Source organism: Beta vulgaris, chromosome 7 (genome assembly GCF_026745355.1).
Source record: "Beta vulgaris subsp. vulgaris cultivar EL10 chromosome 7, EL10.2, whole genome shotgun sequence".
In the NCBI taxonomy this organism is placed as follows: Eukaryota; Viridiplantae; Streptophyta; class Magnoliopsida; order Caryophyllales; family Amaranthaceae; genus Beta; species Beta vulgaris.
The window spans coordinates 11,677,671-11,691,745 of NC_079208.1; the positions used below are offsets into that span (position 1 = coordinate 11,677,671).

At 39.1% G+C, this 14,075-nt stretch overlaps 2 protein-coding genes and 1 long non-coding RNA gene across 3 annotated transcripts; 1 reads left to right on the forward strand and 2 right to left on the reverse strand.

Moving 5' to 3' along the window:
- Positions 1-518: 518 nt before the first annotated feature.
- On the forward strand, positions 519-2,843 carry LOC130589432 (uncharacterized). The gene is made up of 2 exons (XR_008967099.1): positions 519-934; positions 2,560-2,843. It is a non-coding gene; the product is annotated as an uncharacterized LOC130589432 (long non-coding RNA).
- A 2,230-nt stretch (positions 2,844-5,073) lies between these two features.
- LOC104898698 (putative serine/threonine-protein kinase) lies at positions 5,074-10,505 on the reverse strand. The gene is made up of 6 exons (XM_010685802.4): positions 10,333-10,505; positions 7,023-7,138; positions 6,484-6,700; positions 6,031-6,283; positions 5,789-5,939; positions 5,074-5,698 (listed from the first exon to the last, which is right to left on the reverse strand). The coding sequence occupies exons 1-6, from the start codon at positions 10,412-10,414 to the stop codon at positions 5,399-5,401; spliced, it is 1,119 nt and encodes a 372-aa protein (XP_010684104.1). The 5' UTR covers positions 10,415-10,505; the 3' UTR covers positions 5,074-5,398.
- Positions 10,506-11,918: 1,413 nt separating this feature from the next.
- LOC104898752 (uncharacterized) lies at positions 11,919-12,548 on the reverse strand. Its single transcript, XM_010685855.1, has one exon. It carries the CDS (start codon positions 12,546-12,548, stop codon positions 11,919-11,921), a length of 630 nt encoding a protein of 209 aa, XP_010684157.1.
- Positions 12,549-14,075: the final 1,527 nt, after the last annotated feature.

The window sequence follows — 14,075 nt, forward strand, 5'->3', positions numbered from 1 at the left end:
GTGAGTGTAACACCCCGTAATTTTAACTCTTTATTTTGGTGTTTGTTTATTTTAAAATGGTATTTTTCCTTTTCATAAAAATAAATAATTTATTATTTGAATTATTTTGGAACATGTTATGAAAATGTGTATATATATATTTATATGTTGTGATATATTTATATTTATTTTAAGTTGTTAGATATTTATTTTAAAGGTTATATTAGTTTCGTTATTTATTTGGGCGTTTAGGATCCAGTTTTGTCGCGTAGCATTTTTGTTACATTGTTGGACCGAATTCGATGATGAAATGTTGCATTGCTTGTGGCGTGTCATGCTAGCCGAAAATTAGCAATTATGGAATGGAGGATGAAGAGTTTTGGTGCGTGCTTATGAAGCTAACCTTTGAGTCTCTTGTAACTCCCTATTTAATTCTCCTTTAACCCACCTTTATAATCACCTTTAAACCTTTGCTTTATAAGGTTATTAATCAGATTTTGCTGCATTGTAACCCCCACTTTCCGTCCAATCCTTAGAGAGGAAGAGAAAGAGTTCTTCTCTCTTCTCGGTTTTCGTCTATTTCTGCACACCCATTTTCTTTGCATCATATCCCCTTCGTTTCTTATCCGAATTGAGCGTGTGAGTAGTCAAAATCTATATACTCGGAAAGATCTTGCTCGTGGTATAATTTATTTTTGAAGAAAGGGGAAGAAGCGACTGCAGTTTTCGTTGCAATCAGACGAGTCATCCGGTTCTTGTTCCTTGTTGCACCTTCACGAAAATAACCATATCCGGAGATCTAACCGTTGGATCGTCTTCAAATTTGGACAGAACATTGATAACATCTTTTTCTTTTCTTTGACTGGATCGATTGGGAATCCTAGCTTTTGATCACCGGAAATCATGATCGGGGCAGAGCAGTACAAAATAAGAGTTTTCACCATTCAAGAAAAAGGTAACGAGCGTTATTCTAGTTCGATAGAGAATAGATTGTGAACTTAGGTTGTTAGAATCGCTTAAGAGAACGTAGTATCATGCTAGGTGGAACTTAGAGGATTTTATGATTGAAGTTAAATGTAGTTTCATGGTTGTTGGTGTTGTTTTCATACCTTGGATTTCTACTATGATCATCTTGTTAAGTTTTGTTGATTAGTTGTATCCTTGTTGTTGTTGTGGTTAAATTGATTCATTGGTTCACTTGGGTTATCTTTGGATTTTGAGAAGTTGTCGTTGTTGATGAGATTTAGCCTCAAGTGAGGATGATTAGTGTTGTGTTAGGCATGTATGCTAAGTGTGTTAGAATAAGTTTTGGTTGATTTACTTGGATTGCGTCTTGGAATCTTAGTTGTCGTTGTTGTTATTGGTGAAGTATGGATGTTTGTGGAGGTGCTTGGCGTGTGTGTCGATGTGTCATTGAGGTTGGAGTAGGCGTGGGTGGCTGGTGCTAGCCTCGAAGGAGTAGGCGTGGGTGGCTGGCTGTCGCGACCCGCGATGCTCGTCGCACCTCGCGACGAGGGGTCTGCCTCTTGAGTCGTGCTGTTGCGTTTTTGTTTCCTTTTGGTCTACAGCTTGTGTACCTTTGCTTGAGTGGTCTTAGATATGTATACCAAGGGTGTTTGAGTATTGTTTGGTCGACTTAAGTGTTACATTAAGGGTATGTGCCCTATTTTATTGGGTAGCCTATAGTTGTTTGGTTTGGAGTATGTTGAGGGCTTATGCTTTGTTGTGCATTCACACATTCGAACCTTGTTCGTTAGTGAATTCGATTTGCTTGTGTACCTTGTTGTGTATACCTATGAAAGTTGGATTAGATGGATTTTGTGTATACCTTGTCGTGTATACCTTGTGCTTGTAGAGTTAGATTGATCCTACGGACGGTATGGTCCTAGGAATTTGTGTTTGATTGACCCTATGAACGGTATGGTTCTAGGAATTTGCGTTAGTTGATTTTAAGAACGGTATGGTTCTAGATATATGTGATCCTAAGAACGGTATGGTTCTAGGAATTTGTGCGATGGTCCTAAGGGCGGCATGGTCCTAGGAGTTTGTGTTTGATTATTCTAAGGGCGGTATGGTCCTAGAAATTTATGCTCGCTAACCTAAGGGCGGTATGGTCCTAGGCTTTGGTTACTAAACCGTGGGCGGTATGGTCCATTGGTTACTACGGATGGTATGATCCGTAGAATTTAGCTATTCGAAAAGGGCGGTATGGTTCCTCGAATATGCTGGCTATTCGAACAGGGCGGTATGGTTCCTCGAATATGCAACGTAGGCCTTGGGCGGTATGGTCCAATGAGTCTACTCACAGGCGGTATGGTCTGTTATGTTTGAGCTTGTGGACCGCATTTGTTGCATTTGTTTGCAACGTTGACTGTATTTGTTGCATCTGTTTGCAACGTTGACCGCATTTGTTGCATGGTTGCTTATGACAATTTGTACCTCGTAGTGAGTACGGTATCTTGATAATGTGTTCCTTGATGTGCTTCTGATTTCTTTCAAGTTCATTATCTGTTTCTATTTAAGCTGGGAGAACTGCTAGTTACTCCCCACTGATTGTGGAAGTTGTTGTATATCTTGCAGGTTATGTTGATGAGTTTCTCCTTTGGTTTTGGGCTCGAGTTGAGTTGTGAGCATTAAAAAGCTAGGTGTTTTAGGCCTAGACTTTTAGTTAGTTGTAGAGTTAGTTTTCTCTTTTTAATTTGTTATTACTCTAATTAATTTAATTTATTTATGCTATTTACTTATGTTGGTTTATCACTTAGTTATGTAATCGCATTTCTTGTAGTAGTGACATTCCCAGAAGACGATGTTTCCGCCATCGTCCTATTAATACTATTATTATTTCTTTCGTTTCCGCTTTGAAATTATGGGGTGTTACAGTGAGACTAAGATTCAGGGCAGGGTTCGTCGAAAAATATTGATTCGCACAGCCACCGATCACCGGCGCTCTGATACCATGATAAGGCTGCAACCGGAAGACCTTCGAGGATGGAGAGATAACTTTTGTGTGTTGTATTTTCTTGTCTTCCCACGTAACTTGTTCAACCTAATTAATTACAAGGCTAACTATACAATGGGCCTCAAGCTATTACAATTGGGCCAAAGATATAAAAACATAATCACACACAATATAGTCCAACAAGCTTTTTGAAATAAATTTTTATAAGGTAATTTTTTGAAAAATTATGTTATAAAAGATAGTTTTTTGAAAATTTTGAACTAATCAATTCCAACAAATGATTCTATTTTCGGATTGGGATTGTAAAACATCGCCCTGAAATCACTTAAAATTGCCCCCAAAAATTTTTTTAGACCATTTTACCCTTTCCTCTTTTCCACCACCCACCACCCCCACCACTACCACCTACCTTCCCACTGCCTTTTCACCCTCTCCTATTTTCCACACCACCCACCACCACCACCTACCTTCCCACTGCTATATATTTCACCCTCTCATCTTTTCCACACCACCCACCATCCCCTCCACCACCACCTACCTCCCCACTGCCACCTGCGACCTCCACCGCCATCAGCTACCTTCCGCGACATCCTCCACCGCCATCACCTACCTCAGCCACCTTCACGAAGAAGCTGGAATTTTTTTTAAAATTGCGAACCTCCTGGCCGGACGTTTGTACCATGGGCCGAACAGACGTTCGTGATTTAAAAGAATTTCAGCTTCGTGAAGGTGGTGGTGGTGACGCGAAGGTGGTGGGGGTTGTGTGCGACGAAGTGGAGGTGAGTTGGTGGAGTCAGGTGGGTTGGTGGTGGTGGTATGCATATAATGTTGAAGGAGAGAGAGGGGTAATTTCAATGGAAGTGAGGGTGGTGGAGGGAGGTGGGTGGTGGCAACCAGACAGGAGGTGAGTGGTGGTGATGGCAGCTTGGCAGGAGCGGGATGGTGGTGGTGATTTAAAAATAAAAGAGAGGTTATAAATATAATTTCAATATTTTTTGGGGTGATTTTAAGTAATTGTAGGGTGATTTATAGAAGTTCAGTTTCGGATTTGAAACTTGTTTAATTTGGATCATGAGAGAGGAGTTTGTTGAAGCCGACAGAAGACATAAACGGTCTTGTTTCTACCGCTTGGAATCTTCAGCTTTTGTCAAACACCTAACCTTTTCACTTTAACATTGGTCATTTGACTAAACCTATATATGCATGTTTTCCATGATTGACGTTCATCTAACTTAACTATCAACACCACATTTCCTCACTTTAACTTTTACTCTCAACATGAATTCAGAATTCCTCCCGCAAATCATTCCTTTAGCCTCTCAAGCTAGTCTCAAACCTCCATATATAAAATCAACTACTACTACTACTTCTTTGCAGTCCCAATATTAATAAGCTCAACCACTTTCACAAAATATTATTATTTCAAGGTTACGTTAATACAACAGAAACTCCTGAACCTATCACACATTTCATAAAGTAATCTTTACAATAATGTTTCATGTGATCAACTATAACTGGTTCGGAAAAAGAGGCTAAAGACGAGGAAGAAAAAGGTTTGAGATAAGGTGTGTTTTTTCTTGCCTTTGAAGTTTGAATGATGAAACATATAGGCAAATAAAAGGTGGAATGTGGTAGTTAGTTCAAAACGTTATGTAACAAAATTTATGCTTCCTTTACCCTCTTACAAAATAACACTATTCCGCCTGATCAAACTGTTGTTTGCTGCAGCTGAGAATAATGTCAGCAACTAAAAAGGCTAGATCAGAGTAGCATTCAACTTCCTTGGAAGATAGAAAACAATCTCGTGTTAGAGGCCGGGTACGTATAATATGCCTGGCTCCCTGTATGCCATCAGCAAGTTCCGCCCTCAGATAGGGTGGCCTATGCCGATGGCGTACAGGGAGCCAAGCATGTCGGAACTCATCTTAGCACTCTCATTCCCACTCCCTAACTTGCCATAATCGTAATTATATTACACTTTTTTCTCTCTTCCTTGCAAGATAACATGTTAACGTGCTTGACCGGAAAAATAATCATCTCCATGCCAAAAGTTATTATTTCACTCTTGGTACAGTTTTGGAGTTTGAAATGCGAAATGTAGACAGAAAGGAGACGAAAAGTAACGAAAAATAAGGTGAGTATAAAAATGTATGTATTAAATATAGTACGATCCTAACAAAAATATGTGTACACATTGATAGGAGGAGAGAATACAGTTTTGTTTGGGGGAATGGGTGTCGGAAGGGAAGTGCAAAACCATATACAACATGCTACTTCCACCCTTGGTCATAAAATAAAAATTTACAGTTAGATGCACAATTGTGAATTTTTACTGCAATGACAGCTGCAACCAAAATATTTTCACCCTTAACCGTTGTGAATCACATTTGCTACAACCAGACCATTATCAACCAATTAAAAAATTTCAAAAGTAACTTTGATATTCTCATTGTTATGGTGCTAATTAAAAGTAGAGCTGTTGCTATATGCATCACTACTACATGGGGAATGATTGTGGCCTACTTTAAGGTGCATGAGATCAGGAAGGTGACCGGGCTTTGAAATTGAAACATTTTTCATACTAGTTGCATCTGTTAACATCTTCACAACTGCAGACATTAGAGGCCGAAGAGAAGCCGTCTCTTGCACACAAAGCAGTCCCACTTTCAGCACTCGGGTAGCCTCTTCTTCAGGGAATTCTTGATCGAGTGCAGCGTCCACCAGCGACTGAAGGTTGTTAGCTTTGTACTCCTTCCATGCCTAAATCATGAAAAACTAAGTACATTACAAAACACACTGATTTCACTTTTATGGGATGATATTGTATGTGAGCTAATATTAACACATTACCTTGTCAACTAGGTATGTATCTCCTTGCTCTAAGTCAAATTCTACTACTGAGAGTCCGCTAACCAAATGCAGTAGTAATACTCCAAAACTATATACATCCGATTTCCTTGTCAAATGACCAGTGATTGCATATTCTGGAGCAATGTATCCCCTTTTCAAATTTCACATTGCCAAGAAATTTGTCATACAGAGACCAAAGCAGCAAATCTACAGAGGAAATATCTCAAGAGAACTAAACTTACAGTGTGCCCGCGACACGAGTGCTCACATGAGAAGTATTGTTCGTGAATAGCTTTGACAACCCAAAATCTGCAATCTTAGGCAAGAAATTCTTATCCAGAAGTATGTTTGCAGGTTTGATATCACGGTGCACAATGTGGGGATTGATTTCTTCATGGAGAAATGCAAAGCCTCTTGCTATTCCTAATGAAATGTCTCTCCTCATTTTCCAACCAAACTTTTTTCTGCTTTCATATCCTCGAGTGTTATTATTTCCTGTTATCACGACATTAAAATAATTAGTCGAATCTTCATTTCGTATTTCTAAGAGTTGATACAGGTAAATTGAACTTGTGGAATGAGTATTGAGGATGGCAAGATATCTAAATGTTTGGAACACGAAGTCAGAGCAATTTTGTAACTTCATTTGCAATACTGATACACTTTTACTTGCCATAGAGGAATGTAGGGAGTACCTAGGAAGGAGAGTGCCAAACTATTGTTTTCCATGTAATCATAAATTAAAAATCTATTAGCGCCAGAAATGCAGCATCCTCTAAGAGTGATAAGGTTCTCGTGTTTAATGTCAGCTAATGCTGTGATTTCCGATATGAATTCTCTTTCTCCTTGAAGTGACTCAAGTTCGACTGAAAGTACTTTAACTGCTACAGTTGATCCATCTTGTAAGAACCCCTTAAAATTTAAAAAGAAGCATGGGATTAGTAAGAACTAACAAGACTGAAATTAGTTTTAACTAATTTCACCAGCTATCACCAAGTAGCACTTGATCACCTGGCAAGACTCTTACCTTAGGATCTCGAGGTCTTAGATCCGAATCTTGCCAAGAGTGGTGCTTGGAAGAGATTTCCTTATCCTTCCCCCTACTCTCAAGCATTTGACCCACAAATGCCAACCAAGAAACTGGGAGAGTTGAGGTATGGACAATTTCCTTCTCCTAACCATTTTTTTAAAAAAAGAAATTCACTAGCTATCTCGTTGAAAAGTTGATTATTACCTTGTAGACAGAACCAAAGCTGCCTTCTCCTACTTTATTTGAAGACCTGAAGCCACCGGTGGCAATTTTAAGCTCCTTGTATGAGAAAACGCGAAAACCTTGAAGACTTGATGCACCTATCATATTGAATTTAGTGGATAACAATGAATAACAAAGGAGTACATGTCATAAATGAACATGCAAAGGAGTAAAATTCAGAATCTTCAGGTTCCTACATACCGAAGACTTCGTAGGACCCAGGTCATAGCATAATCTGATCAGATTCGATCAAACTTGAAGTTCGTCGTTATATCGAATTACAAAATTGGAACGAACCCAATAACACCATACAAATAATGATCCACATTTTAATAATAACCCGAACCAGATCTGTAGACGTTCTTGTTTGGGCCCAATATGTCTTTGGACCCAGGGACCCAAGGTAAAATTATGATATTTCCCCTGCAGCCTCCAGGAGGCTGGTCCAACAGAAAGTCCAACGGCTCAGATCCAGTTTGGCACTCAAATTTCACCATTCCCAACGCCTATAAATAGGGTACGTATCCCAATTTATGAAGGTAATGGATATCACACCCACCACTCTGTACTAGACTTCAAGTTCAACTACTGACTTGAGTGTCGGAGGGGTGATCCCAGAATCACCCCCGGGTAGTCTCACTCTTGTTTTGCAGGTATTGCGGCATTCTCCAGAAACTTATCCTCTCGCACTTCGTAACACACACCTTCGACTAGTTCCCCTACTCCATAAGTTTTCACCCGAAACAGCTCTGAGTGTCAGGAGAAAAATTGTAGTTTTTGTACGCTCAACTAGAGAGAGTTTCCTATCAGTTACTTGTAAATTCATGTTGCTGAAAATTGAATAAAATCAACCCAACGCTATGACACAAAACTCAAACTTGTATGAGGTGAGTTAAGCTAAAACATGCATAGATTTTAATAAATCGCACTCAATCCAACAAAACAAGGATACTTGTATAATACGCAAATTTGTAATATATAACACTGACTAACACAGACTCCCTCCATTCTCTCAAGTTCTATTCACTTTCTGTTTTGAATTTCTTTTTGTATTCTACTCACTTTTATTCCTTTAAAGGTAACTTGCACTCCCTCTTTTGCCCTCTGTTAGCACAATACATGTTACCCACTTCAAGTCCATAACCAATTGCATTATTCCCTGATAGCACACTCTTGCCTAGAAAGTAGAGATACCCAACATAGGTGGTCTCTCCTTCCTCTTTCTCTTTGTAATTGTATCTACATTAATGGGTGGGATATCTAGATAACAGAGGGAGTATAAGACAACCCAAACCAATTTAGTCTATCTATTTATATTCACACATCGATACATGTATAAACTACCTTGACAAAAGGTGCGTCTTTTCTTCAATCAGGCATTACATCCTACTTTACTATATGAGGAAAATAACACAGAACGGATAACAGTTACCTCTAACTCTTATTGCTGAATCATTCAGCTCTGAGTTGAACTAGCTTGGTTACAAAGATTTCAAATGTGTTTGCTGCATAGAAGGAAAAATGAACGTTCAAAGGAGAAAGGTAGCTGGCGGACTATTTATAGAACCCAAAGAAAAATATAAAAAAAGGTATTATTCCTAGTAGACTAAGTGCAAATTTGGTCTCATGGAACAGAAATGCAAGAACCAAATAGAGCCATAGAGGGAGGAACAGTAACAATAATGTTTAGTTCCACTGTGAAAATAAAACACTTTATAAGTATGGGATTGATGCCTGTAACATAATGTGTTACCATTGGGTCTTGGTGCTAAATTGGTAATAGTTACCCTCATGTAACAGAAACCATTAGTTACCTTATCCCTCATACCCATGGAAATAGTTTTTTTTTTCCCGTTTCCAACTCTTGGAAATCGATCACATACGAAACATGCTACAAAACTAGGATTACTTAGTTGGTATCTGGCGACTTGGAGCTTCTAACATCCTCTCAAAAACAAAAAAAAAAAAGGCCCTCAAGTTGGAGTTGTATATGTATATACAAAAGATATCACTTCCAAATTACATAATATATGATGATGCTATGGCCTGAGTTATATGTCTATGAAGATGTTAGCCAATGTATCTCTAGTAGACATGAAATCTTTTGAATAGGTTGCCTGGCTTATTAGATAAAGCAAAAACTTCCTTCTTCGTCTACTGTGGAGCAGAGGATTTTGACCTTCCCACAAAGGCAAGAGTGAGAAACCAAAGGAAAACCAAGCTCTTGCTAAGACTTCATTTGCATTACCGACAAGGCGACAACCTAGAGGACACTGTCAACAGAAGGTGCTGCACTACAATGATACCTCTAACCAAATCCAAGGTGAATATTTTTAATGTCATAATCTTCTACCCCCCCTTCCCCCCCTCAGGTTCTACAAAAAGCTCAATGCTAAAGAAGCAATGCATCTGATGTCTTCTGTCTTAATCTGATCATCGAAGAATTCCAAATCATTGATTCAAGCTGAATAATTAGTGACCATTGACCAAGTTGGCATACCATATATATATACACAACAAAGACCATCATTGAAATTGTAACAGCTCATATGCAACAGGGAGCATCATATTAGCATCATATGATCCCAAAATTGGCGTGATTTTCACTTATATATTCATATCTTATCAACATATTGAAATTTTAGCTCTGAAACTTAAACTTACGTGAACTTATCGAACTTGTTGGCTCTAAACTTAGTTTATCCAAATTTATTCAAACTCATATTAGTTCAAATTTGAAGTAATTACCAGAACTTGACCGAAAATATTGGCTTCGAACTTAATTTATCCCAAATTACTCACAAGTCACAAGCCCGCTTAAAATGAAGAGAAATCACTATTTGCCTATTTGCCATATCTTTGACTTTGGCATTCTTATGCTAACTACCAATAATGAAAACGGTAATATATATTATAATTACAAGAGGGAGATAATTATATGTCTTCTTTAATTTGCAAAGTCATGCATTTATAGTTTAATATACAGTGGTAGCTCAAGAAGGTAAGATTTCCACCTCCCAACCTCAGCATCACCTCCCAACTTTAGTTGAAAATTTTTCTGGTTTTTACTATTGGATAAAATTCTAAGTTTCTAAATCTAAATTGCTAGGATTTCTTTTTATGGGTGCACAAATGTTAACTAATTACTAATACTAATGCACTAACAAACTTAACACATAATAATACTTTTAGAATTTTATGAGCTCACATAAAAACTACAGCAACAACAACGTAACAACAACAAGAACAACAACAACAACGACGACAACAACAAGAAAATGATGTGAGTTACCTGGACTGAATTCATCTCCTGAAAAAGAATGCGATGCAGAGAAACAAGGAGAGCAAAAAGTCAAGTTATTTCTTCCCTTCATTCTCTTTTCTTTCTTTCCTTCCTTCCTTGGTGTGATTATTTTGACCAAATAGAGTATTACTATAAAAGAAAAGACGATAGATGGAATTTAATCCCCGATTCCCGATTCCCAAGTCCCAACTGCCCCCACCTTATACTTTCAGTCATTCACTTCCATCGGTCCAGCCACCTCGTACATACTTTGCTATTTGGGTCAGCCTGGAAATTCAACACGTTTACGTGCTTTTAGACGTGCTTATAACCCCAAACATTTGGACCAGACTATGGTCCAGTTCATACCTAGCTCCCTAGGGCTAAGACCGACCTTTCCAATCTGATCGAGCCCATAATTGGTTTCTTTTATGGCCAGCCCAACTATATATGAGGGTTTATGGCTTATTATTTACAAACTTTATAATGCATGTAGCCATGTATGATGCATGACCTGTCCTTGATTGTTTATGCTGATTTTTGCCTTAGCGACACGGATCGATATTGGGACATCAATAATCAGATTGTAACGATTTGAAGAGTGAAAATGCAAGGGAAATCAAAGGGGAATGACACAAGGGAACGGTGATGCCGAAAATCTCCAATTAAGTTGGTTAAAAAACGCGGATGAAGATGAGTTCACCAATCCACTACATGCAATTGATGCTCAGGATCAACGACATTCAATACACCTCAGGGTGACATATCTAAGTACAAAAGTAGTAAATGTAAATAACAATGTTGCGATAATATAAAGTAAGTTTATGCAAACATTGGTTTGTTTATGAATGCTCTGTGTGTAAGAATGTTGAAGAGTGACCATTTTTCCTCTGATCTTGCAAGTCATATATACTCTTCAATGTTCATCACAATCCCACGATTCTCAGAGGTAGTTAGTACAATCTTGCATGATCTCCCTAATATGGTGCCATTATACTTGACCGAACATTTGAATATTGAACTGGTGAGGAAACAATGACCAAGTCTTCCCCCATCCTCGCTGATCAGTTAGCTCTTTTGACCCAGTCCTAACGTCACATCGTTGCTGCTTGCGTCAATGTCAATCTAGAAAATTCCACCATAACAGACTGCCCCCAATTGTTGAAATGGGGATATCAATCAAGAGTCATGAAACAGTTGCAATGCTACCAAAGAAATCTCTTGCGCCATTGAAATACACATTACAACTTTTTTTTGAGGGAAAAAGAAGAAATATATTACTCCAAAATTAGATTATCCATGAGTACAAAGGAGGTCACCTCCGCAGGATAATGGTTCTCCCAAACTTGCTCAACCCCAAAAGGAAATATTTTGCTAAGTTGTGAGCTACATAATTACCCTCACACTTAACATGTGACCAAAGAAAAGTGTTAAAACTAACACAAGAAGCTAAGATATCATGTAACACACCATCTAGATCAAATAAGAAAATTGCATTCTTCGATAGGCGATTAATGACCACTTGGCAATCTGATTCCAAGACGACATCTTTCAGCCCAAACTTACTCCCCAAACGCACAGCCATGGAAGTAGCCTTAGCCTCTGCAATTTTTGGTGTCCAGCAAGCACAAACACGTCGGACAACAGCAAATTAATAAAACATCACCATTCGAGTGCCTCGCAACAACACCCAGGCCAACCCAACCATCCACTGGTAACGATGCATCCACATTCAGTTTCACAAGACCCGCATGGGGGGTTGTCCAGTGTCGAGGACTAGATGAAACTGTCGCCACACAAGGTTTGTAAATTTTCGCTAAGTACTCACCATGCTCTTCAGCAAGCCTTGCTACTTGGGCCAGCAGACAATTGTGGGGTGTAGATTTGTTATTAAACACCAGAGAATTGTGTTCCCCCCAATCACCCATGCCAAAAAAAGCACCTTTGACCTTCACATGTGGTTCAATATCACGCCACTTTACAATAAGCTCACAAAAAGATTCTACAGCAGGGCCAACACACATCTCCTCGCAACCAGCAGCAGACCATAGACTGGACATCCTAGGGCAGCCAAAAATAGCATGATAACTTGTTTCAGATTCGCCACAACCCCAAGGACATAAGTCGTCTTCAATCATGTGACGTCGTTTAAGTAACCTACGCACAGGGAGAGATTTCGAGCACAAACGCCAAAGGAAATGACGGACCTTCGGGCTAGTATCCATACTCCAAATTTCTACCCAAGCTTGGTGAAAGTTATCCAGGTTACCACCTTTCTCGAGCATATAGGCCGTTTAAATTGAAAAACGACCATCCTTTGTAAAAGCCCACATTATTTCATCTTGCAACGTTGTCTTACTGAGGGGGGTGCCAAGTATGCACTTAATATCGCGGTCATTAAAGATTTCTTCGATAGTAGCCACTTTCCACTCCATTTGTGTCTCGTCAATAAGATCACTCACCAACATGTAGCCAGCTCGACGGGTACTCGTTATGAAACGCCCATCCTCATCCACAATCCATGGGTCATCCCATATCTTAATGTTTGCACCATTTCCGACGCGCCATACAATTCCCTCCTTCATTAGCCCTTTTGAACTCCAAATGCTACGCCATGAGTAACTATTGGTATACCCAAGAGGGGCATCCAAGAAACTATAATTTGGAAAATACTTAGCTTTCATCACACGACTAAAGAGAGAAAGAGGGTGACGTGTAAGCCGCCAAACCTGCTTACAAAGGAGTGAGTCATTAAAAATAGATAGGTCTTTAAAACCCATGCCACCAAAACATTTCAGGGTACTCATAGACTCCCAACTTTTCCAATGAGTTTGATAATATCCATAAATGACTTGTTTTCGTTGGGAGTCCGAGCTACCCCTCCAAAATCGAGTCATAGCAGAGTGAATTTGTTGAATGACCCCACATGGTAACTTGTAAACACCCATCAAGTACGTAGGAATCGCTTTAATAACCGCCTTAAGTAAAATTTCTTTCCCCGCTCTAGATAGAAACTTTTCCTTCCAACCTTGGAGTTTCCTCCAAATTCTATCCAGGAGAGATGCAAAAACAATTTTCTTTGATCTTCCCGAGATAGAAGGGATACCAAGGTATTTCTCGTGCTTATCCACCTGCTGCATATTTAGAATAGAAATCAAATCTACCTTTTGCTCAATGCTAACACCCTTACTGAAAGAGACTTCCGAATTTTCATAATTAATTTTCTGCCCTGATACTGCTTCATAACTGTTGAGAATATCAACTATAGTAGTGCATTCCTGTCGGGTTGCTCTGACAAAGAGTAAACTGTCATCAGCAAAAAGAAGATGATAAATTTCTGGACCACTACGGCTGGCTCTAGCTCCCTGAATCTGTTTATCTTGGACTTTCCTCTGAATCATTTTAGAGAAAGCATCCGCAATCAAAATAAAAAGATAAGGAGAGAGACGATCTCCCTGACGAAGTCCCCGTCCTGGAGAGACAGATCCACAGACTCCTCCATTAATAATGAAAGAATAGTTAACAGTTGAGACACATTCCATAATCAAGTTTACCCAACGCCCATCAAAACCCATAGTGAGGAGAAGCTTCCTTAAGAAACCTCATTCAACTTTGTCGTAAGCTTTACTCATGTCCAGCTTCATTGCAATTATTCCTTTTTGCTCTTATTCCTATGCTTCATAGAATGAAAGACAGGATTTTTCTCTCTACCCTCAATAGAGAGCCCTACCCTTGCGGGTCGTACTCCGGTG

Excerpts from the sequence above, each read along its gene's own strand:
- LOC104898698 (XM_010685802.4), bottom strand. The coding sequence starts at position 10,414 with ATGAAGGGAAGAAATAACTTGACTTTTTGCTCTCCTTGTTTCTCTGCA. Across the intron at positions 5,940-6,030 it reads ACTCGTGTCGCGGGCACACT|GGGATACATTGCTCCAGAAT; the intron begins GTAAGTTTAGTT and ends AAATTTGAAAAG. Across the intron at positions 5,699-5,788 it reads ATACATACCTAGTTGACAAG|GCATGGAAGGAGTACAAAGC; the intron begins GTAATGTGTTAA and ends TTCATGATTTAG.
- LOC104898752 (XM_010685855.1), bottom strand. The coding sequence starts at position 12,548 with ATGGATACTAGCCCGAAGGTCCGTCATTTCCTTTGGCGTTTGTGCTCG.